This window comes from Salmo trutta, chromosome 15, assembly GCF_901001165.1.
Source record: "Salmo trutta chromosome 15, fSalTru1.1, whole genome shotgun sequence".
NCBI lineage: Eukaryota > Metazoa > Chordata > Actinopteri > Salmoniformes > Salmonidae > Salmo > Salmo trutta.
In genome coordinates, this window is record NC_042971.1 from 40,464,034 (window position 1) to 40,490,413 (window position 26,380).

The 26,380-nt window shown below is 42.8% G+C and overlaps 1 protein-coding gene across 3 annotated transcripts in view; it reads left to right on the top strand.

The window, feature by feature from the left end:
- LOC115149038 (nectin-3-like protein) overlaps positions 1-16,225 on the top strand; it is a 50,449-nt gene extending 34,224 nt beyond the window's left edge. Inside the window, exons 1-6 of one of the 3 annotated variants that reach the window (XM_029691508.1) lie at positions 4,354-4,518; positions 7,324-7,671; positions 8,583-8,882; positions 9,137-9,254; positions 9,355-9,506; positions 13,582-16,225. In XM_029691508.1, the coding sequence (XP_029547368.1) occupies positions 4,509-4,518; positions 7,324-7,671; positions 8,583-8,882; positions 9,137-9,254; positions 9,355-9,506; positions 13,582-14,288 (1,635 nt within the window). In that variant the 5' untranslated portion in view covers positions 4,354-4,508 and the 3' untranslated portion in view covers positions 14,289-16,225. Of the gene's footprint in view, positions 1-4,353; positions 4,519-5,143; positions 5,224-7,323; positions 7,672-8,582; positions 8,883-9,136; positions 9,255-9,354; positions 9,507-13,581 lie in introns of those variants that run through there. The other 2 variants (XM_029691507.1, XM_029691506.1) reach the window with 2 other exon arrangements.
- Positions 16,226-26,380: the final 10,155 nt, after the last annotated feature.

Sequence of the window (26,380 nt, forward strand, 5' to 3'; positions counted from 1 at the left end):
TCTACAGCTTATCATGACATACTCTACCTCAGGCGAGCAATAGCTCGAGACTTCCTTACATATCGTGCACCAGCTGTTATTTACAAAAATACATAGTATACATCTCATAGGGACCTCACTGTCACCACTGGTCATATAGCTAGCCACGTAGCCAGCAGGGTTGCATCGGTTTCCATTGGACTAGAGCTTGCTAGCTAGCTAATGCTAGTTAGCTAACGCGAGCATGCAAATCAAGCAAATGCTACTGAACTCATGACAAAATCATATTTCGACATTGTGGTTGCTATTGATTTTTTTGCTTCGTACTATTGCAAATATCATATTTTGGGCATTTAACTACCGGTATGTATCTAATCCGGTTTTGGCATGAAAAAATGACTGAAGTCCCAAATTCCCATGAGTTACTGAGATTTTGCACGCTCACAGATACGGAGTCTCAGAAATAAAGATCCGGTCACAGATTAGGAGCCACTCCCTAAATAAAAACTGTTGCATCTACAAACTTAGTCAATCCTAAAATTAAGTCCAATGGTCACTTTTTGAATGCTAAAGTCTAATTTTTTTCCCGATATCTAGAATTTGGGCTATGTCGCTGCAGAAATTACTCTGAATACTCAAATACTAAAGACGCTGTCAAAAATACGGTATGTGGTTCTCGGTAACGTTTGGATGGCTCATGACAAGAGGCGGGATGTGTGTTGTGTACCTACATTCAAGTTGATTTGTGAATTTTCATCGATGTTAGCAATGAACTTCAACCAATCCCAACCGGCGCTGACTGAGGGAGAATGATCACCTGAGTCTCCTCTGGGAACGATGTCTCCTTGCTGCCAGGACAGCCAGACTCGCTCTCTCTCTCTGTGTGTGTGTGTGTGTGTGTGTGTGTGTGTGTGTGTGTGTGAGAGACCGAGAGTGAGAGACCGAGAGTGAGAGACCGAGAGTGAGAGACCGAGAGTGAGAGAGAGACCGAGAGTGAGAGAGAGACCGAGAGTGAGAGAGAGACCGAGAGTGAGAGAGAGACCGAGAGTGAGAGAGAGACCGAGAGTGAGAGAGAGACCGAGAGAGAGACCGAGAGAGAGAGAGAGACCGAGAGAGAGAGAGAGAGAGAGAGACCGAGAGAGACCGAGACCTGTGGATGAATTTCAAGGCCTACCTTCAAACTAAGTGGGAAAATCAAAGGAAATCAGCCAAGACCTCAGAAAAAAATTTGTAGACCTCCACAAGTCTGGTTTATCCTTGGGAGCAATTTCCAAACGCCTGAAAGTACCATGTTCATCTGAACAAACAATAGTATGCAAGTATAAACACCATGGGACCACGCAGCCGTCATACCACTCAGGAAGGAGACGCGTTCTGTCTCCTAGATATGAACGTACTTTGGTACGAAAAGTTCAAGTCAATCCCAGAACAACAGCAAAGGACCTTGTGAAGATGCTGGAGGAAAAGGGTGCAAAAGTATCTATATCCACATTAAAAATAGTCCCATATCTACATAACCTGAAAGGCCGCTCAGCAAGGAAGAAGCCACTGCTCCAAAACCACCATTAAAAAAAAGCCAGACTACGGTTTGCAACTGCACATGGGGACAAAGATCGAACTTTTTGGAGAAATGTCCTCTGGTCTGATGAAACAAAAATAGAACTGTTTGGCCATAATGACCCTTGTTATGTTTGGAGGAAAAAGGGGGAGGCTTGCAAGCTGAAAAACACCATCCCAACCGTGAAGCACGGGGGTGGCAGCATCATGTTGTGGGGGTGCTTTGCTGCAGGAGGGATTGGTGCACTTCACAAAAAATAGATGGCATCATGAGGGAGGAAAATGATGTGGATATATTGAAGCAACATCTCAAGACATCAGTCAGGAAGTTAAAGCTTGATTGCAAATGGGTCTTCCAAATGGACAATGACCCCAAGCATACTTCCAAAGTTGTGGCAAAATGGCTTAAGGACAACAATGTCAAGGTATTGGAGTGGCCATCACAAAGCTCTGACCTCAATCCCATAGAAAATGTGTGGGCAGATCTGAAAAAGTGTGTGCAAGCCTACAAACCTGACTCAGTTTACCAGCTCTGTCAGGAGGAATGGGCCAACATTCACCCAACTTATTGTGGGAGGCTTGTGGAAGGCTACCCAAAACGTTTGACCCAAGTTAAACAATTTAAAGGCAATGCTACCAAATTCTAATTGAGTGTATGTAAACTTCTGACCTACTGGGAATGTGATGAAAGCAATAAAAGCTGAAATAAATCATTCTCTCTACTATTATTCTGACATTTCACATTCTTAAAATAGTGGTGATCCTAACTGACCTAAGACAGGGAATTTTTACTATAATTAAATGTCATGAATTGTGAATAACTGAGTAAATGTATTTGGCTAAGGTGTATGTAAACTTCCAACTTCAACTGTATGCTTGTAGCTACTCTTAAAGGCTGATTCATTTTGATACAATAGAAGGAGTAGCTTTCACAAACGGTTATGTTAAGCATTTCTTTGCCTTCCTCTTTCCCCTGATGGGCAGGTGATTACATTAGAGGGCCTATTTCACTATGGTCTGTCTTTCCTTTCTGTATACCTCTCTCTGCTTTTGAGGGGAGCCTAAAAATAACAACAGATCTCTAGTGGTCTGGTTATTAACATCTACCAATATATGGCTATTTAAATCCCCTGCTTCCCATTTAGAAAAATCTATCTTAAAGTTCCAGTTCCAGTAGTGAGCGCCCATACAGCGACTCTCTCTTCTCCTGGACAATAGGCTCATCAGAACCCACATCCTGTAGATTGGTCTCAGTGGATGAAACTCTGTATCTGCTGGGTTTCACTGTGATCTTTCAAGCATCACCTGTTTGGAGTGAGTGAATGCCCTTTTTGTGGAATTCCTGGCTGGGAATGCAGTCGCTATGTGTAACTAGCTAAATAGCTCCATCTCTGTCAGCTCACTAACTAGCCTTATAGAGCCACCAGGAAGTGACACAGCTGCCACTGATATTTGACATGCCTAACAAGAGTCAACAGCTGTCCAACAGTAAACGCAATGCTGTGGTTCCACCCTGTAGACCTGGGAGCCAAGGTTGCAAAGTCAACTGTGGTCAATGCAGGGCACTTCAGCAATGGGAAAATTCGCATACCTTGTCGTTACGTTACGTGCTAGTCAGACATCAGAGAATTCAGTGAAGGATTACAACGAGTTTGAGTGTTTCCCATCCTTTATTTGCTTGAGATCCCACCCCTATAAAATGGCACAACTCAACTGTTAATCTCTGGGGCACGACAGGGCAGTCAGAAATATATTTTTCAATAAAACCCTATAGGGCTGCCCCCCCCCCCCCCCCCCAAAAAAAATATATTGATTGACCAAGAGTCGGTCCTCTTCTTTCGACCAATTGATTGGTTGAAATTTTCAAACATAAAGACATACCCTATGTTTGAAGACAATCAACTATATGTAGGATACTGAGCTTGTCTGGTGCTTTAAGCACTGCAATTTAAAAATGAAGACATACTTATTACTAAAGAGGGAGCCAGAGATCAATATAGACTAACCAGAAGAAAAAACCTCTTCTGGTCAGTCGGAACCTTTTCCTTTCGCAGTGCCAAGTTGTCCTACCATTTCTACTGATCTGGGTGTCAGTTATCGTTTTCGTATGCACATTTTAATTTCATTTATAATAAAGTCTTCATATCTCAATCAATGTCATGTAGTTAATCAAAATTATAAAGGAAAATTATGCAAATCTAAAAGTAACTTCTATTGCCATTTGTCTATGTAAAAATAGCCTACATAAAGCCAACAAATAAAAATATTGCAGCCTGCAGGTAGAAAATATCCTGACGAAAATAAATATCCTATTAATCACATTGGCTAAGCATGACCTGACTGCAAGGAACTTGAATCAACTATTGTATTAACTTGGTCTGGCCCAAAGCTTGTGCTAGCAAACTTGCAACATTATATAAAATATTCTGGGTCCTCAGAGTTTCCAGCACCAGTGAGCTCCGGACAGACAGACACAAGGAATAAGAAGTAATCAGGTAGGCCTATTTTATGACGTTTCCACCGGATCAGATCATGACAATTTTCCCTTTTCACGCTGAGTGGTTATCGGGAGGGAGCTGGAAATATTTTTCAAATAGGCTATGTTGAGGAACTATTGTCATTCTCAATGGATGTAAAAACAGACTTTTAATTGCTGTTTGAGGTGAATAATACAATATTTGAGAAACTCCACAGTGATGGTGAGTAAAGACAATCAGAAATAGTATCAGATCCCCAAATGGGCACACTTACTGTGCAGTATAGGCCTACATTTGCGCGCAGGCCAGATTGACTAGTCCTACTTCTATATGTGGAATCGGGTGCGTGTCCTTACTCAAGATTGGCAGGAGTGCTCCAAACGAAAGACAATTAATACATTGACGACTCATAAATGGAATGAAATAAACCAAAACCTTTTTCTCACAAGTGTAGCCTAGGTTGTGCGCTCTGCAATCAACGTGTCCACTCCTACAATGGACAACGGTAAGACTATTTATAATAATATATTGAATGCATTAACAGAAATTAAGGGAAAGGAGGATACCTAGTCAGTTGGACAACTGAATGCCTTCAACTGAAATGTGTCTACCGCATTTAACACAACTGAACCTCTGAATCAGAGAGGTGCGGGGGAATGCCTTAATCGACATCCACGTCTTCAGCGCCCAGGGAACTGCCTTGCTCAGGGGCAGAACGACAGATTTTGACCTTGTCAACTCGGGGATTCAATCCAGCAACCTTTCGGTTACTGGTCCATCGCTCTAACCACTAGGCTACCTGCCGCCCTTAACCAAACAAGCATTGTTGCTAATTTCCCCCCAACATCAGACGTCCCCTAACGTCGGACACTCTCTAGCGGTTAGAGGATTAAATCACCTCAAACTCAACATTTAAATGGACTAATAACTTTACGTTTTGCGACTAAAGACACTCTTCTAGCTAGCTGACCACCGATTTTCATTAAGTTAGGTTTTGAGATTTTTCAAAAAAGTAATATACATTTTGTGGGACACGCTGTATATTGTAAAATTCGACTGCGCGACAGACCACACGTCATTTAATATCCAACTTTTTACTTTGAAATATAGCTAACGGATTTTTTATTACCAGAAGGTTAGCCAACTTTAGATACGAGGTTGTCTTCTTTTTACAAAATGAAATGCATATATCTTGTAATTGAACAAAATAGTAAGTTGGCCAATAACAGGGGACCGTATGCCGATTAATATGGGACGTATTTTTTTTGCTAAACCGCTTATCAAAAAGAAATGTCAAACATGGTAATTGCTAACCCGTAAGCTAACATTTTTACGACACCAATAATCACAAAATATTGATGGCTTGATCACAAGAACACTTTTGAACGTAATATGTTTCTTAAACACTTTTGAATATGCTGATAATACGTGGTGCTACGCTAGATGAGAAATGATGGGAATTAACAGTAAATGTACTACTGGTGTGCCAACCCTGCCACGTCCTCAATTGATTAGTCCACTCAGACAGGCGTGTATCAGATGTCTTGTGTGCCATTCTAATGTCATTTTCACCCTCTGTGCTCAGGTCTCAGGCTTCCAGGTTAGGTGGTTGGGGGGACACTCAGGAAAATACTTCGGTTGGCTGAGAGATTGGGTTGGGGTTGTTGTTGGCTCGACAACAGGCAGAATGTTTTGAGTCAGTTGCCAAGCAATGCAGCGGGTTTTGATTTACGATGACGTCTTCCTACTGGCAGCTTGTTGCAATTAGTGATGTCGTTGAGTGGTGTGGGGAGTGCAGTGTGGCGGTATTATTATGATGTTCGCGTTTATTTATCTTTCTGGGACTCGTTCCTTCCACGGTTTTTTTTCTTCTCTTGGACAGCAGAATCTCTTAGTGATAGATTTGTTTCCTCTCATCTGTTTCATATGACCCTTTACTTACTTTAGACTGTTCCCTCTCCCACTAGCACTTTCATCATATTGCCATATCTTCTCCCTGTCTTCCTTTCTCTTCCTCCCACCTTTTTCTCTACCTCGCCCTTTCCTGTCCCTCTCTCCCTCTGTGTCTGTGGAGTACTGCGGTTTCTGTCTCTGTCTGCCTCTGTCTCCATCTCTCTTTCTCCCTCCCCCTCTCCCCCTCTGCCTGTGTCTCTGGAGTACTGCTGATCTTAATGCTGTGAGTGTGGACAGGCCATGTTAATAACTAGAGGGGATGACAGAGCTTTAGGGGCTAGTTCTGATTGGATACAGGGACAGAGCGAGTGGTTTGTTTCACAAAGGGCTGCTTTTAATTCCTGGATTCAGGTCAGGAGTAGGGCAGGCAGGCGGCTATTGTACAAGAATACACTGATCTTTGGAACAAACACACATAAACACTGGACTGTGTATTATGTTGATGGAAAATCAAATGTTGGTTGCTGTGGATTCATGATCAGATCAGCACAGATGTCTGTGAATGCTTAGTTTGATGGAACCGACTAAGCTTGTGTTTGGTTTGGGAATGTCTTAGTGGAGCTGACGTCAGTGCTCTTTCAAGTAAATGTTGTTCACAAAACCATCTCGCTCTCCCGACCACACACACACACACACTATTACACCCAACATGATGAATGTTTATTGATAGTGCCTCGAGGAGACTATGATCATCTTCAGATGACACACGCATGAAACGAAGAGATCTAGTTGATGAGGTCACCCTTGAACACTGGTTTATGTCACAGGCTTATATATGGTTTGAGGACTTTATAAAAGAGAGTCCAGCTGTAATGAATGGTGCTTGCCTTTCATCCATGATTATATGACTAGGTGTGTGTGTGGCTCCGCGCGCGCACGCGTGTGTGTGGTGCACTCCTGTGTGTTTGTAAGAGATACCGCACCTGCTGCTGTTGTTGTAATACTAGCAGGTTGTCCTCACATGTCCTCCTTACCTATTCACATACTATAACACACGCATATTCACAAGCTCTGCATGTGTTTCACAGTTTTATGGTTATTATGGTAAATGATGTGATTCTGAGAAACCGATGGAGGGTGTAGTGTGGAGAGGGAGTCAGTAGACTATTGCCACAGTCCTTTATTGCCATCATCAGTGGGCATATTGAATGTACAGCCATACACATTACACACACCCACTTACAGGCTTATGTTTCACTGCCAAAGTGCAACTGTTAGATTATACTTAATAACTTAACATATTCCCCACTGCTTTTCTCTCAATGTTACTACTAACAGTAGTTCTTTAGAAATAATTGGAATGAACTGATCGTTGATGGTGAAACTATTCGTTCTTTGTTTCTCTCCCTGGCTCCAGGTGTGGGGGGCAGTCAGGTGTTGGTGCCCCAGAAGGTGAGTGCTGTATTGGGGAAGAACGTGACGTTGGGCTGTAGCGTGGAGGTGGAGGCCAACCTGAGTCTTACCCAGAGTTCCTGGGAGCGCCGGCTGCCCACAGGCTCGGTGACGGTGGCGGTGTACAACCCCGTGTTCGGTATCTCCATCCCTCCGGACTACGTGCGCCGCCTGTCCTTCCGCTCGCCCTCCTCCCATGACGCCACCATCGTACTGGAGGACGTGGGCTTCGCAGACATTGGAGTGTACACCTGCAAGGTGGCCACCTTCCCCCTGGGCAACACACAGGCCTCCACCACTGTCAGCGTGCTCGGTAAGAATTTGCATGTGTTTGCGTGTGTGTGTCTGTGTGCAATACACCTTTTGTAAATGTATGTGTGTGTTTGTCTGGCTAATAGTGTGCTTGTAAGATTCTGAAATGTAATTCTGTATCTTAGTAAAGTGCCCCTTGTAAATTGAATGAATAATGCATACCAATATTCTGGGGGAGAGACATCCTACTCACATCACTGAGCCGGAGGGAGAGTGGTAAGACAAAGTGGAAGAGGGGGGGAAAAAGAAGGGGGAGAGCGAGGAAGGAAGGTGGTGAGAACGAGAGACTGGAATAAGGGTTGGTCGATGAAGTGGCGTTGCAGTGAGAAGAGTCATGGAGATTTGCTGTGGGGTAAACAGTATGACAGTTGGGTACAGTTGAGAGAAGGAGAGGAGGGGTGAAGGAATGGGAACGAGGGAGCAAGGGAGGAGTGTAGAAGAACAGGGTGCTATAATTAGAGCTAGAGAAATGCGGTGGGCATTAAGGCGTGCGGTGTGTGTATGTGTTGCACAGTTGAAACGTCCCTCTATTTTAAGGGATCTCCTGGGAGGGGCTGGGGTTGGATAGATGGATAGATCTATCATTCCAGGCAAAGCCATGGCTTACACACACACACACACACACACACACACACACACACACACACACACACACTCTTTTGGAAAGGTTACAGGAGGTCCCTGAGCTGCTACTGCATAGTAGGAAAGGGGGGAAACTAGGGAGATGGAGAGAGTGGCAGAGGTGGACAGAAAGAAACAAGAGCTTGGTGAATGACTGAAAGAGGGTGTGTGTTTGGAAGCTCTCCCAGACTCAGGAACTCAACTCTACTTCCCTAGAGGCTACTGGAACTCTGACTAAACAGTACAGCTCTTTCTCTCCATTTCTCTCTCTCCTCTCTCTTGCTCTCTCAGTGGAGCCCAAGGTGTATGTGTCAGCTGGCTCGGTGGCTCTGATCGATGAGGGCAATGAGACGGTGGTGGCTACCTGCATCGCTGAGCGGGCCCTCCCCCCTGCCGAAGTCTCCTGGGAAACGGACCTGTTTGGTCATTCAGAGGTGACGCTGCAGGACGAGGCCAACGGCACCACCAGCACCCAGGTGCACTACCTGTGGCAGCCCACCCGCCACGTCCAGGGTCACGCCCTCACCTGTGTGGTGCGCCATCCTGCCCTGCACACAGACTTTAGGATCCCCTACCAGCTCAACGTGGAGTGTGAGTCTCTGTGTGTGTGTGTGTGTGTGTGCGTGCGTGCGTGCGTGATTGAACACAAGTACCCACAAGACTGCCTTTTTTGTACACAATCATTCACAGATTAGTCATGTCTATCATGATGGAATTTCAACAGATTTGATTGATTTGACTGATTCACATGTCATTTCATGCCATTTTTTTTTGGGGGGGGGGGGAGTTTTATGCTTTTCCAGTTGCTATATATGTTAATCCTCCTCTGTGTCGTGTCTCTGCAGATGCCCCAGACATTGTGGTAGTAGGTTATGATGGTGACTGGCACCTGGGCCGCGAGAGCGTCCAGCTGACCTGCAAAGCTAAGGCAAACCCACCAGCCCACCACTTCAGATGGATCAGGTTTGTGAGCGTGTGCGCTCGTGTTTTTATGTGTGCACAAATTTGTTCACACTGCAGATTGAACACTTTAATTTTGTGTTCTTGTGTGTGTGTATCCCAGACTGGACGGGGACATGCCAGAGGGGGTGGAGATACTGAACAACACGTTGCTGTTTCTGAGACCCCTCCAAAGGAATGATTCTGGAGTCTACAGGTGTGAGGTTGCCAATGCCATCAACCTACGCAGCAGGGACCTGCGGATACGCATACAAGGTGAGAGGGAAACACTGCGGAATATGTACACAGCTTGCTATTGCACACATTCTCCCTGTTTCTCTTTGGGAGAACTTGAAGCGTTCAGCGTAGAGATGATACCATGGAGATTAGTCTTGATTTATCTCTATGGATAATACTATCTCTGTGTCTCTATGGCTCTCACCACTAAACACTTCACTTATAACCTTTTTATGGTTTTGAAACAATGGTATACCTTTCCAAGGATGAATCACATTTAAACATACACACATGGTCCATCCAGCATTTCGTCATTCTAAACCCTAATCCATCTAAGCTTGAGGGTGTGTCAGTGTTTGAAATGAAGCGAGCTGCCACACTGTATTAGTGCAGATTATTTCCGGTCCTCAGATGTAAGAGTCTTAATTGGGGCCTGATTAGTTTTGATTAGGTCTCCAGATGTTCAACAGGAGAGGAGAGCTCCCTAGTTCTCTGGCCAAGCCCATCTGTCTGTCTGCTCATCCCTAATCATAATCTCAGACCACTAACTCACTACTCCTCTGCTTTGTCGCCTGTCCCCTGTTGTTCCCCTGGCCTGGCATGTGTCTATGTCTCTTCTATGAGCATCATGTCCCTGAGGTTTTGTTAACCCCCTCGCCTCCCTCGGCTCATAAACCTTTCTTCTCTTCCTGAATTAAGCTTTCAGTATGACTACTGTACATCTCTCTCCATCCCTCTTTTTTGTTACTCTTTTGCTCTTTCTCTCTCTCTCTCCCTCTGTACTTTCTCTCTCGCTGTGTGTGTGTGTGTGTGTGTGTGTGTGTGTGTGTGTGTGTGTGTGTGTGTGTGTGTGTGTGTGTGTGTGTGTGTGTGTGTGTGTGTGTGTGTGTGTGTGTGTGTGTGTGTGTGTGTGACACAGTGAAAGGCAGAGGCGTGCAGCCTTGACTGAGATGATGATGATGATGTCCCAGATTCATAAAATATTCACCAGCTCTTTTCAACTCTTATTCATTATTTATTAAACATATATATTTTTTGCTTTTCCCTTTGAGAGGAGCTCTGTGGTTTTGTGCGTGGTGTGTGTTCTCTGTGTGTGCGCGCTTCTGGGTAATGTGTTTCACTCTTGTGTGTGCGCGCTTCTGGGTAATGTGTTTCACTCTTGTGTGTGCTCGCCCACACATTCGTGCAGTTTCTCCGCATGGAGTCGGGATGACGTCATCCTGTTGGATCTGAGAGTCTGATATCTCCACAGACATCTGACCTGGAACTAGGACTGGAGTGTTATTTTATGTCGCTGTTTTAAGAACTTCACAACATCACTGAACACTTAGGGGAAACCTTTCACACATGTGCAGTACTAACCCAATCATACCCACAGCTAGGGTTGCAAAGGGAGGGTATATATCACTGGAACATTTCTAAGTTTACCAGGAAACTACCAGAATTTTGGTATCTTTTAATGGATTTGATGTAATCTCTCACAAGACATCTAGTGGCCCTTTTGGGTACTTCAGATTATCACAGGCGTCTAATTATCTCTGGCCTTCTGCGTGGCCTTATCACATGTAAAATATATTAAATCATTGAATAAGATTATTTTAAAATACAAAAATGGATGACAAAGCTGTAAAACATTATCCTAAATAAAAACCATCAACCTAGTGAATACGTTTTGATGTTTAATATGAGGGTTTCAGCATTAAATATTTATTTGTTTTACTATCTATGTAAGTATGTATTTGGGGGCAGTTGTGAAAAATTAAATAGTTCAACATAATGCCATTGTTGATTTAGATGCTTTTTTTCATTAATTAGGCAATTTTCTCTTGAACCATATGGTTTATCTACTAGAAACTCATGGACAATATGGACACGGATAAAGTAAATGAATACTATAAATATTTAATAAAGTTATTCAAGTATAAATTACCAAAGTTATGATAGATTGCCATATATTTTCTGTTAATTGCCAAATTTACGGAAGATTACGGTAACTTTGGTAAATTACCGGTAGCTTTGCAACCCTGACCACAACAGTTAAATACAGACTCAGCAGGTCCGGACAGAAATACCAGAGGATCTGTTGATGAAAGGTGCTTGATCATGGTTCATCTGGCCTAAAGAACATTTATAGGGAGCATGTGAAGATCTGGATCAAGTCATCAACACATGGCCATACACAGAGAGTGTCCAAAACACTTTTTCAAACTGACTGAAATGTAAAGGAGTGATTCGCCATTTTGCCCATCTCTTTTCCCTGACCCACTCCTTGACATTTTAGTAGTCCGTCCCATCTCTCCAAGTCCCCTAACGTCTTAGTAGTCCTTCCCAAGTCCCCTAACATCTTAGTAGTCCTTCCCAAGTCCCCTAACGTCTTAGTAGTCCTTCCCATCTCTCCAAGTTCCCTAACGTCTTAGTAGTCCTTCCCATCTCTCCAAGTCCCCTAACGTCTTAGTAGTCCTTCCCAAGTCCCCTAACGTCTTAGTAGTCCTTCCCAAGTCCCCTAACGTCTTAGTAGTCCTTCCCATCTCTCCAAGTCCCCTAACGTCTTAGTAGTCCTTCCCATCTCTCCAAGTCCCCTAACGTCTTAGTAGTCCTTCCCAAGTCCCCTAACGTCTTAGTAGTCCTTCCCAAGTCCCCTAACGTCTTAGTAGTCCTTCCCAAGTCCCCTAACGTCTTAGTAGTCCTTCCCAAGTCCCGTAACGTCTTAGTAGTCCTTCCCATCTCTCCAAGTCCCCTAACGTCTTAGTAGTCCTTCCCATCTCTCCAAGTCCCCTAACGTCTTAGTAGTCCTTCCCATCTCTCCAAGTCCCCTAACGTCTTAGTAGTCCTTCCCATCTCTCCAAGTCCCCTAACGTCTTAGTAGTCCTTCCCAAGTCCCCTAACGTCTTAGTAGTCCTTCCCATCTCTCCAAGTCCCCTAACGTCTTGGTAGTCCTTCCCAAGTCCCTAATGTCTTAGTAGTCCTTCCCAAGTCCCCTAACGTCTTAGTAGTCCTTCCCATCTCTCCAAGTCCCCTAACGTCTTAGTAGTCCTTCCCATCTCCCCAAGTCCCCTAACGTCTTAGTAGTCCTTCCCATCTCCCCAAGTCCCCTAACGTCTTAGTAGTCCTTCCCATCTCTCCAAGTTCCTAACATTAGTGCTGACTCTAGACATCCCTTCCCTCCTACGTATCAGTGCCTCACGACATTCTCAATGACGACAGGTTTCACTTTATTTGAAATGCTCAGCATAAGCTCTCCATAAAGTCTTTATAAGCACCCATAACAGGCACATAATAATCATAAAAGTGTTCATCAGTTCATTTGACCGGATTTTAATGGTGGTAGCTACAGAATCTCATGTGATTGATTGTCCCTCTAAAACAGATCTGTGCAATACGGAACAAATCTTCTCTTCCTTGCAAAGATTTACAGGGCAAGGAAAATAGTGTTGAGCGTCCATGACTAACAGTTGACTGTGTATGTCATGCAGTGCCTAAAGTTGTCAGCAAACGTTATATGTGGGCATTATGAACAGCTTATAGCACTTCAAATAAAGTGTTACTGACAAAAGCTAGTCAGCATTGAGTTCAATTCATGATTGTTTTAAGAATTTGTTTTTGCTTTGTAGAGGACTTAGTTCCTAATCCCTCATCTCTGGTTCCTAAACTAGTAACATCTACATCCCTCTGCCTTACCTTTCCTTTCCATTCTTTTGTGATTATTGTAATGCTCCCTCTCAGTCTCTGGTTTTACCGATCAGCCTACCGCCCATTTGGCTGCTATAAGCTGCATGTTTTTGTTAGTCTTTGTCATTTTGTATACATTACCTCAATCCCAAAACAACTTAATTTACCACATCTATACGTTTTAAAGGTAACTTCTCTCCTCAAGTGGTCTGTCAAGAGATCTAACAACAACAACATACTTTGTTCAGATAACATGTCAATGCAAACCTGAGGCTGTTATGAGCATGTTGTTTTAGATGTAGAAATGTTTGTAGTTTTCTCATGTCTACCGATCCCCTTTCAGTAACATGCTGATGTAGTTGGCATTGACATTCTCTACTTTTCTGTCTGTCCATCCCTCCCTCCCTGACTCTCTACTTCCCTCCTCCCTGCCTCCCTCCATTAGATCCTCCCACCACCTCCATGCCCTCCACCACCCCTGCGCCTGTCCTAACTGGCTCTGCCTCCTCCTCCTCCTCCACCTCTGTGGGAGACAAGCAACGGGTCCTCTTTACCTCCCCCACCCTGGCAGCCCTGCCCCCTACCAACCAACTGGGTGCCATCGTGGGCGGAGCTGTGGGCGGAGCCTTGTTCCTCCTGCTGCTGCTAGTGCTGGGCGGGGTCTGTTACCTACGGCAACGGCAGACCTTCCGCGGGGACTACTACACCAAGCAGTACCTAGGGCCTTCAGACATGCAGAAGGCTCCTCCACAGCACGAGCTCCACCCCTCCAAGCCTGACAATAACGTTTTTGTAGACAAGGACCGCGAGGAGTGGGGTGACCGCGAACGCAACCACGAGCGGGACCGCGAGCGACACCACCTGCATCCAACATCAACAACCATCATGAACAGCCACAACCACAGAGAGCCAGAGCGCCAGCCCAATGGCCGCACGAGGGCGATGAGAAATGGAGAACACCATGACCACGACCACCTGCGTAGCTACCCCAGCCCCCACCAGACTAGCCATGCCAGATACGCTGCCCCACCACACCCGCTCAGCAACGGCTCCCCCTACTTGTCGGATGACTGCTATGACAGTGGGGCCGAGGGGGACTATGTCTCTCATATGGATGGCTCAGTGATCTCACGCAGGGAGTGGTACGTCTGACCCCACCACCACCAGGCACGCTACTCTGCCAACAGACTCTGCCACCAGAGAGAAGAGAGACAACGCTGCAGAAATCACAGGAGGATTTCATACATTATTCAACAAAAGAGAATACTCACACATTCTGCCTCTCTCTCAAGCTGTCATACATTTTGGCATCATCTCCTTAGTTCCTTCTCTTTTTCAACATGGTTTGTCATTTCTCAGTTATTTTCACTTGATTTTGATGGTCATCATGGAAGGTGTGTGAATTGCCTAGCCACACTGTGGACATGCCTTCATTCTGCACTAGAGGGCAAATCTGTGTTAACTAGCTAATGTGGGGAGGGGAGGGCTTTCCCCAAAGAAAGATTAAGTAGGAAGGGAAGAGAGAAATCAAAGTGGAGAGTATTTCTGGCACATACAATATTATTTGGTGCAGTACGTGGATAGCATGGCTTCAAATCACACAACATTATACTCATTATGCTCTGTCCCACACGTGTGTGTGTGTGTGTGTGTGTGTGTGTGTGTGTGTGTGTGTGTGTGTGTTATGAGTACCAGTGCCAACTTCGTCAGTAGATGCTGTCATTGCAGCAGGATGTCATAGGCTAGAACTAAGTCTGCAATGTTATGTATCAGTGTGGTGGTCTGTCTCACTGTCTCAGATAGCAGTACCGTAATGATAACTAATGAGTTAGAACTGGGTTTTAGTTAACCTTTTATATCACCTTTTCATACAGCGATTTTCAGCCCTATATAGAATATAAAAAAGAAACTATGACAGATGAGGCTGTATATTGTAAGAGGAGTTGCATGCGTTCTGCACCCTCTCCTTCTCTTTATTTATTTATGCTTTAGTATGCGTTAATATATAATCTGAAATGCCCGTAGTAATAGAATACGATTAGTAGACTGCAGGGTCCCGTGTGGCTCAGTTGGTAGAGCATGGTGCTTACAACGCCAGTGTTGTGGGTTCTATTCCCACGGGGGACCAGTACGAAAAGGTATGCATTCACTACTGTAAGTCGCTCTGGATAAGAGCGTCTGCTAAATGACAAAAATGTAAAATGTAGACTTTATATTTAGGGCTGTCTAGAAAACAGTGAATGGGGCATAATGTTTGCTTCAGTTTTGTTATTTCATCTGTAATACAGTGAAGTAAATAGAGATGATTCATGGTTCTCTGTTGTCTAGTGAAATGTCTTCTGTTGCTCACTGCTCTGGCTTCAGTTATGTGACCGGTGCCTTATCCCAGAAGATCAGTAAAGTAAGTAGAAAAGTAATTTGAAAAAACTATGATAATGTTATTTTTACAGACAGAGTGCAAGGTCTGTTTGGTCCTCTGTTGAGAGAGATTTGTTTGTTGCCTTTCTTTGTTTTCTACTTTGTTTCACTGTTTTGAGTGAGGGATTCTTTTTTTTGTGCCATATCCTCTTTTCTGGCTTCTGTCTCTAAGCCATGAAGTTTGACGATAGCATTATTTTTGCTCACACAATGAATGACATTTGCAATGTCTTCAAGTTGCAAAACACCTGAACAAAGCTGAACTAAGCTAAAAGGGCGATAATTATATTATTGCACGGTTCCTATATGTCCGTTTTCTGTTAGGGCAGCAGAGTTAAGTGTGCATGGTATATAAGAAAATGACGGTGGGGATTCCCAGATTCCAGAATGTTTTGTTTAGTTCTTGTACAAAGTGAGAGAATGGAGAGTGAAGCGCACTAGTGCACCTCACCAGGGTCATCTCCAACCGTATTTCACATTGTCCTTGCAAGCACCTTCATGTTTGTTTTGTATACAAGAGAAGAGCTAATGTAAGAAAAAATCTATAAAAATGATTGCAAGAAAAAAATTGAAAATATCACATGCTGTATCATCTACGACAACAAGCATTATTTTGTAAATCTTTTTTGAGATACTTTTGTTTTCAATAAAGCACCTTTTTCTGTGTTGCATTTCCTGATTGATCTGATCTCCTAGACTGAATCCGCCCGCATCACAAGCTACTGTACTCTCAAACTGATCATTCTCCCTGTGCTCTTCAAAGTGACGTCATCTCTAGCTCAGTCACTCATTTTACAGCCTGAGCTCCTGTGAATCACTGGCCGCTTTCGCCATTTCAGCCGACTTTGAAGGCTTATAGAGACTGACAGATCTACAAATCACCTTTCATTATAAATAACTACTCAATATTATTTCTATATCAGTCAGTCACAGTTCAGCTATGATGCAGCATGGTGTTGATGCTCTCGAACACAGTCATTGTGCGCACACGCTCCATATCATGTCACTGTTGCTAGCCAGCGTCTCAATATGAGATTTCATTAGATTTTGTTTTTGCTCTATTTGACTGCTGCCATCTTTTTCCTCGCCTCTCTTCCTCATCCTCTCTCCACCTGTTTTTGTAGAAGTTAGCAGAGATTAAGAAGCCCTCTCTTGTCTTTTATCTCTCTCCCCTCTGGTTCTCTTGACCTCTCTCATCTGACTGTGACAGAACAGAAATTGCCCCCTGCTCCCATCTACAGCTTGTCTCCTTTGTGAATTCCCCCCGTGCATCTCTCCCAGTGTCTCACAGCTGGTGAAATCAAACAGTGTTTATGTCTGCCCCCGAGTCTCCCCTCTCTGGGCCATTGACTCTGTCCCCATGGCAACAGTCTTATCTGGAGCTGGTGACAGAGGCGGGCTCCCTCAGGGCTCCACCACCTATACCTGCACACCGAGAGAAAAAGAGCGTAAGGGAGTGAGGGGAGAGCAAGGTTAAAGAGGCTGTTGAAGAACGTTAGAGAATTGGCCATTAGACATGAAATTGCCAATTATGATAAGCTGCCTGTTGTATAGAAGGGTGGAGAAATCACGTCATTGTGACCTTGGCATTGTGTACAGTGTCTTCAGAAAGTATTCATACCACTTGACTTATTCCACATTTTGTGTTACGGCCTGAATTCTAAATGGACAAAATAAAATGCTTTCTCACCAACCTACACACAATACCCCATAATGACAAAGTGAAAACTTTTGCAAATGTATTGAAAATGAAATACAGAAATACCTCATTAACATAAGTATTCACACCCCTGAGTCAATAGATGTTAGAATCACCTTTGGCAGCGATTACATCTGAGTCTTTCTGGGTAAGTCTCTAAGGGACAGATGGAAATGTACGGGGTTGATCCAACTCAAGGTGTCCTAAAAGAAAAATGCACCCCCCCCCCCCCCCCCCCCCAAAGTTGCAAATATTTTCACATGACCCTCTTGTACTGTTAAATAAATTGAACACCATCCCCCCTAATATAATTAACTAAAAATAATGTTTATGACCACAAATGACAACTGTAGGGACCCTGTGTTTGTAAACGTGGATATCGACTTTGCCACTTTAGCATGCTTTTGTGACACAGTCGATGCCACGCAGGACTATGGGCCAGAAGGCTGAAGGTTCTCTGACCACAGAAGAGCTCACTCTCCCTGCCTGTTTCATTACACTACAATTAGAGCTGGTTGCAGATAATGATCAGCTATGGGAAAATCAGGTTTTCAACATTTTGATGCCATATATGTAATTACATAACATTAATGCAACAAATTTTCCACCAACGTGTTTCTGTGCCAGTGCACCACACAACCAATAAACAAAGCATACCGACTTCAGGCACTTCAATATCATGGTTTGCGTTTTCAACACCACAATATGTAAATCTCGAGAAACAGAAAATACATCCCTCCCTACCTTGTAGGCTTATCCAGTATCGAAGGCTTGGCTTGATAATCTCTGAATGACATTCAACTTTTTTGTGTTTTGCAACAGATGCCTATTTCCATTCATCATGCACAGTTTGGATTGATTCATTGATTGATTCTACTTGCCAGTAAATAACAAAATATATATATATACACAAAGATTTTTTTAAGTGACCAGGATTGCACAATAAATTCAGGGACTTATTTCCATTGTGGTTCCTATTTTTTTTACGTAAGTACATATAGAATTACATAGATACAGACACATTACAGAGACAAAGATGAAAACATGCTCAGTCTCCAGATGACTATGAGGGTGGAGTTAAAGTACAATTCTTACAAGCTTGTTTGGCTGGTAGCTTATTCTTTTGATGTTTCTAAAATCTTCATAAAAACAAAATTTTCTTTAGGAAAATTTTGGCACCGGAAAACACACATTTAAATTTACCGGCCATTCGAGAAATGTAATGGACATCCATATGCATTCAGATCCAACCTACCGAAGCCAGCGGCATCAATAAACGGGGGACGTTGGCCAAATGTGCCACATTTACGTGTCCTTAAAAAGAGCCGAGAAACAAATGACAAAAACAATATTCATAGTTTTGATGTGTAGCATATTGTATTTGTATATACAGTGGGGGGAAAAAGGATTTGATCCCCTGCTGACTTTGTACGTTTGCCCACTGATAAAGAAAGGATCAGTCTATAATTTTAATGGTAGGTTTATTTGAACAGTGAGAGACAGAATAACAAAAATATCCATAAAAACACATGTCAAAAATGTTATAAATTGATTTGCATTTTAATGAGGGAAATAAGTATTTGACCCCCTCTCAATCAGAAAGATTTCTGGCTCCCAGGTGTATTTATACAGGTAACGAGCTGAGATTAGGAGCACACTCTTAAAGGGAGTGCTCCTAACCGCAGCTTGTTACCTGTAAAAAAGACACCTGTCCACAGAAGCAATCAATCAATCAGATTCCAAACTCTCCACCATGGCCAAGACCAAAGAGCTCTCCAAGGATGTCAGGGACAAGAATGTAGACCTACACAAGGCTGGAATGGGCTACAAGACTATCGCCAAGCAGCTTGGTGAGAAGGTGACAACAGTTGATGCGATTATTCGCAAATGGAAGAAACACAAAAGAACTGTCAATATCCCTCGGCCTGGGGCTCCATTCAAGATCTCACCTCGTGGGGTTGCAATGATCATGAGAACGGTGAGGAATCAGCCCAGAACTACACGGGAAGATCTTGTTAATGATCTCAAGGCAGCTGGGACCATAGTCACCAAGAAAACAATTGGTAACACACTACGCCGTGAAGGACTGAAATCCTGCCGCGCCCGCAAGGTCCCCCTGCTCAAGAAAGCACATATACATGCCCGTCTGAAGTTTACCAATGAACATATGAATGATTCAGAGGACAACTGGTGAAAGTGTTGTGGTCAGATGAGACCAAAATGGAGCTCTTTGGCATCAACTCAACTCGCCGTGTTTGGAGGAGGAGGAATGCTGCCTATGACCCTAAGAACACCATCTCCACCGTCAAACATGGAGGTGGAAACATTATGCTTTGGGGGGGGTTTTTCTGCTAAGGGGACAAGACAACTTCACCGCATCAAAGGGACGATGGACAGGGCCATGTACTGTCAAATCTTGGGTGAGAACCTCCTTCCCTCAGCCAGGGCATTGAAAATGGATCGTGGATGGGTATTCCAGCATGACAATGACCCAAAACACGGCCAAGGCAACGAAGGAGTGGCTCAAGAAGAAGCACATTAAGGTCCTGGAGTGGCCTAGCCAGTCTCCAGACCTTAATCCCATAGAAAATCTGTGGAGGGAGCTGAAGGTTCGAGTTGCCAAACGTCAGCCTCGAAACCTTAATGACTTGGAGAAGATCTGCAAATCGGAGTGGGACAAAATCCCTCCTGAGATGTGTGCAGACCTGGTGGCCAACTACAAGAAACGTCTAACCTCTGTGATTGCCAACAAGGGTTTAGCCACCAAGTACTAAGTCATGTTTTGCAGAGGGGTCAAATACTTATTTCCCTCATTAAAATGCAAATCATTTTATAACATTTTTGACATGCATTTTTCTGGATTCTTTTGCTGTTATTCTGTCTCTCACTGTTCAAATAAACCTACCATTAAAATTATAGACTGATCATTTCTTTGTAAGTGGGCAAACGTACAAAGTCAGCAGGGGATCAAATACTTTTTTCCCCCACTGTATTATGGATCCCCATTAGCTGCTGCCAAAGCAGCCGTTACTCTTCCTGGGGTCCAGCAAAATTAAGGCAGTTTATGCAATTTTAAAACATTACAATACATTCACAGATTTCACAACACACTGTGTGCCCTCAGGTCCCTACTCCACCACTACCACATATCTACATTACTAAATCCATGTTTATGTATTGTGTGTGTGTGTGTGTCAATGTTTGTGTTGCTTCACAGTCCCTGCTGTTCCATAAGGTGTTTTTTTATCTGTTTTTTTAAGTCTAATTTTACTGCTTGCGTCAGTTACTTGATGAGGAATAGAGTTCCATGTAGTCATGGCTCTATGTAGTACTGTGTGCCTCCCTTAGTCTGTTCTGGACTTGGGGACTGTGAAGAGACCTCTTGTGGCATGTCTTGTGGGGTATGCATGGGTGTCCGGGCTGTGTGCCAGTAGTTAGACAGACAGCTCGGTGAATTCAACATGTCAATACCTCTCATAAGTAAAAGTACTGATAAAGTCAATCTCTCCTCCACTTTCAGTTAGGAGAGATTGACATGCATATTATCAATATTAGCTCTCTGTGTACATCCAAGGACGAGCTGTGCTGCCCTGTTCTGAGCCAATTGCAATTTTCCTAAGTCCTTTTTGTGGCACATGACCACACGACTGAACAGTAGTCAAGGTGCGACAAAACTTGGGCCTGTAGGACCTGCCTTGTTGATAGTGTTGTTAAGACAGACTTCATCTTAGCTACTACTGCATCAACATGTTTTGACCATGACAGTTTACAATCTAGTGTTACTCCAAGCAGTTCAGTCATCTCAACTTGCTCAATTTCCACATTATTTATTACAAGATTTAGTTGAGGTTTGGTGAGTGTTTTGTTCCAAATACAATGCTTTTAGTTTTAGTAATAACTTATTCCTTGCCACCCACACTGAAACTAAATGCAGCTATTTGTTGAGTGTTGCAGTAATTTCAGTCGCTGTAGTAGCTGACGTGTATAGTGTTGAGTCATCTGCATACATAGAAACTCTGGCTTTACTCAAAGTCAGTGGCATGTCGTTAGTAAAAAATTTTGAAAGCAAGGGGCCTGAACAGCTACCCTGGGGAATTCCTGATTCTAACAGGATAATATTTGATAGGCTTCCATTAAATAACCCCCTCTGTGTTCTGTTAGACAAGTAACTCTTTATCCACATTATAGCAGGGGGTGTAAAGCCATAACACATACCTTTTTTCCAGCAGCAGACTATGATCAATCACTTCAAAAGCTGCACTGAAGTCTAACAAGACAGCCCCACAATCATTTTATCATCAATATCTCTCAGCCAATCATCAGTAATTTGTGTAAGTGCTGTGCTTGTTGAGTGTCCTTCCCTATAAGCATGCTGAAATTGTCAATTTGTTGTTGTCAATTTGTTTACTCTAAAATAGCATTGTATCTGGTCAAACACCATTTTTTCCAGAATTTTACTAAGGGTTGTTAACAGGCTGATTGGTCGGCTATTTGAGCCAGTAAAGGGGGCTTTACTATTCTTGGGTAATGGAATGACTTTAGCTTCCCTCCAGGCCTGAGGGCACACACTCTCTAGTAGGCTTAAATTGAAGATGTGGCAAATTGGAGTGGCAATATCGTCTGCTATTATCCTCAGTAATTTTTCATCTAGATTGTCAGACCCTGGTGGCTTGTCATTGTTGATAGACAACAATATTTTTTTCACCTCTTCCACACTAACTTTACGGAATTCAAAAGTACAGTTCTTGTCTTTCAGAATTTGGTCCGATATACTTGGGTGTGTAGTGTTGGCGTTTGTTGCTGGCATGTCATCCCTAAGTTTGCTTATCTTGCCAATGAAAAAGTAATCAAAGTAGTTCGCAATATCAGTGGGCTTTGTGATGAATGAGCCATCTGATTCAATAAATGAAGGAGTCAAGTTGGCTTTTTTCCCAAAAATGTCATTTAAGGTGGCCCAAAGATTTTTACTATCATTATTTATATAATTTATCTTTGTTTCATAGTGTGGTTTATTTTTATTTAGTTTAGTCACATGATTTCTTAATTTGCAGTACGTTTGCCAGTCAGTTGGGCTGCCAGACTTAATTGCCATACCTTTTGCCTCATCCCTCTCAACCATACAATTTTAAAATTCCTCATCAATCCAAGGGGATTTAACAGTTTTTACAGTCATTTTCTTAATATGTGCGTGCTTACTAGTAACTGGAATAAGTAGTTTCATAAATGCGTCAAGTGCAGCGTCTGGTTGCACCTCATTACACACCACAAAACCAGCAAATATTCTTTACATCATCAACATATGAATCACTATAAAACTTATTGTATGACCTCTTATACACTATATTAGGCCCAGCCTTTGGAAATTTTGTTTTCCTAGATATGGCTATTAAATTGTGATCACTACATCCAATGGACTTGGATACTGCTTTAAAGCAAATTTCTGCAGCGTTAGTAAAAATGTGATCAATACATATTGATGATTTTAATTCCTGTGCTGTTTGTAACTACCCTGGTAGGTTGACTGACAACCTGATTCAGGTTGCAGGCACTGGTTGCAGTTTGAAGTTTTTTCCTGAAGTGGGCAGCTTGATGATAGCCAGTCAATATGTAAATCACCAAGAAAATACAGTTGAAGTCGGAAGTTTACATGCACCTTAGCCAAATACATTTAAACTCAGTTTTTCATAATTCCTGACATTTAATCCAAGTAAAAATTCCCTGTCTTCGGTCAGTTAGGATCACCACTTAATTTTAAGAACGTGAAATGTCAGAATAATAGTAGAGAGAATGATTTATTTAAGCTTTTATTGCTTTCATCACATTCCCAGTGGATCAGAAGTTTACATACACTCAATTAGTATTTGGTAGCATTGCCTTTAAATTGTTTAACTTGGGTCAAACGTTTCGGGTAGCCTTCCACAAGCTTCCCAAAATAAGTTGGGTGAATTTTGGCCCATTCCTCCTGACCGAGCTGGTGTAACTGAGTCAGGTTTGTAGGCCTCGAACATGCTTTTTCAGTTCTGCCCACAAAATTTCTATAGGATTGAAATCAGGGCTTTGTGATGCCACTCCAACACTTTGACTTTGTTGTCTTAAGCCATTTTGCCACAACTTTGGAAGTTTGCTTGGGGTCATTGTCCATTTGGAAGACCCATGTCCTACCAAGCTTTAACTTCCTGACTGATGTCTTGAAATGTTGCTTCAATATATCCACATAATTTTCCTGCGTCATGATGCCATCTGATTTGTGAAGTGCACCAGTCCCTCCTGCAGCAAAGCACCCCCACAACATGATGCTGCCACCCCCGTGCTTCACGGTTGGGATGGTGTTCTTCGGCTTGCAAGTCTCCCCATTTTCCTCCAAACATAACGATGGTCATTTTTGCCAAACAGTTCTTTTTTTGTTTCATCAGACCAGAGGACATTTTCCAAAAAGTATGATCTTTGTCCCCATGTGCAGTTGCAAACCATAGTCTGGCTTTTTTATGGTGGTTTTGGAGCAGTGGCTTCTTCCTTGCTGAGTGGCCTTTCAGGTTATGTTGATATAGGACTCGTTGTACTGTGGATATAGATACTTTTGAACCTGTTTCCTCCAGCATCTTCACAAGGTCCTTTGCTGTTGTTCTGGGATTGATTTGCACTTTTCGCACCAAAGTACGTTAATCTCTCAGAGACAGAACGCGTCTCCTTGCTGAGCGGTATGATGGCTGCGTGGTCCAATGGCGTTTATACTTGCGTACTATTGTTTGTACAGATGAACGTGGTACCTTCAGGCATTTGGAAATTGCTCCCAAGGATGAACCAGACTTGTGGAGGTCTACAATTAGTTTTCTGAGGTCTTGTCTGATTTCTTTTGATTTTCCCATTTTCTCACTGAGTTTGAAGGTAGGCCATGAAATACATCCACAGGTACACCTCCAATTGACTCAAATGATGTCAATTAGCCTATCATAAGTGGTTGAATAATGAGTTTTATTGACTCCAACCTAAGTGTATGTAAACTGTATACTTCTCTGTTGATATCATATACATTATCAAGCATTTCACACGTATTATCCAGATACTGACAGTTAGCACTTGGTGGTCTATAGCAGCTTCCCACAAGAATGGGCTTTAGGTGAGGCAGATGAACCTGTAGCCATATTACTTCAACAGTATTTAACATTAGATCGTCTCTAAGCTTTACAGGAATGTGGTTCTGAATATAGACCGCAACATCGCCTCCGTTGGCAATTCTGTATTTTCGGTAGATGTTATAACTTCTTGGTGACAGGGGCAGTATTCATAAATTCAGATGAATACGTGCCCAAATTAAACTGCCTGCTTCTCGGGCCCAGAAGGTAGGATATGCATATTATTAGTAGATTTGGATAGAAACCACTCTGAAGTTTCTAAAACTGTTTAAATGATGTCTGTGAGTATAACAGAACTCATATGGCAGGCAAAAACCTGAGAAAAGATCCAACCAGGAAGTGACTTGTAGTTCTTCTATCTAATCCCTGTTCAAACTACAGTGTCTGTGGGGTCATTTTGCACTTCCTAAGGCTTCCATTGGCTGTCAACAGCCTTTAGAAACTTAATCCGTCTACTGTTACTGGGCAGAGAATAGGAGCTCAGTCAATCAGTGGACTGCCTGGGACCAGTGAGTTGTTTACTGCGCGGGCACGCTTCTTCTTTTTCTTCTGTAATGAATACGCTATTGTCCGGTTGGAATATTATCGACGTTTTATGTTAAAAAGACCCTAAGGATTGATTGTAAACATCGTTTGACATGTTTCTATGAACGGTAATGGAGCTATATGACTTTTTGTCTCTTGTTTTATGCTCACGCGTTATGCCTTTGGATAGTCATCTGAATGCACGAACAAAAGGTATTTGGACATAAATATGGAGTATTTCAAACAAAAAGAACATTTCTTGTGGAAGTAGGAGTCCTGGGAGTGCATTCTGACGAAGATCAGCAAAGGTAAGGGAAGATTTATAATACTAATTCTGAGTTTAGTTGACTCCAGAACTTGGCGGGTAACTGTATAGCTTGCTTTGATGGCTGAGCTCTGTACTCAGAATATTGGAAAATGTGCTTTCGCCGAAAAGCTATTTTAAAATCTGACACAGCGGTTGCATTAAGGAGTAGTATATCTATAATTCTTTCAATAACTGTTGTAAAGTTTATCAACATTTATGATGAGTATTTTTGTAAATTGATGTGCTCATTCAACGGAAGTTTTGGTGGGAATACATTTTCTGAACGTCACGCGCCAATGTAAAATGGGGTTTATGGATATAAATATGAACTTTATCAAACAAAACATACATGTATTTTGTAACATTGAGTCCTGGGAGTGTCATCTGATGAAGGTCATCAAAGGTTAGTAATTCATTTTAGCTGTATTTCTGTTTTTTTGTGACGCCTCTCCTTGCTTGGAAAATGGCTGTGTGGTTTTTCTTGTCAAGGTGATGTCCTAACATAATCTAATGTTTTGCTTTCGCCGTAAAGCCTTTTTGAAATCGGACACTGTGGTTAGATTAAGGAGAATATTATCTTTAAAATGGTGTATAATACTTGTATGTTTGAGAAATTTTAATTATGAGATTTTTGTTGTTTTGAATTTGCCGCCCTGCTATTTCACTGGCTGTACCGCGGGTGGGACGCTAGAGTCCCACATAGCCCATACTAGATGTTTTGCTACCACTGTTTCATCAAAGTTATTAATATGAATGTCATCTGTTACAAGCAAGTTATTGACTTCATGGACCTTGTTTCTTAGGCTACATATGTTAATATGGGCTATTTTTAGCACCTTTCTGGGTTGCTTGATTGTTTTTAATGCTTTACTGGGAAGCGTATCAGAGGTAGACTTACTCATGTTATTTACATTGGAGCTGATAGTGCAGGGTGAGCTGCACAAAGTGGTATTCCTACTATTGCACACCACCTCAGTGCACACCACCTCAGTGTTGGGTCATTGTCCCGTGGAAAAGCAAATGATAGTCCCACTAAGCGCAAACCAGATGGGATGGCGTATCGCTGCAGAATTCTGTGGTAGCCATACTGATTAAGTGTGCCTTAAATTCTAAATAAATCACTGACAGTGTCCCTAGCAAAGCACCCCCACACCATCACACC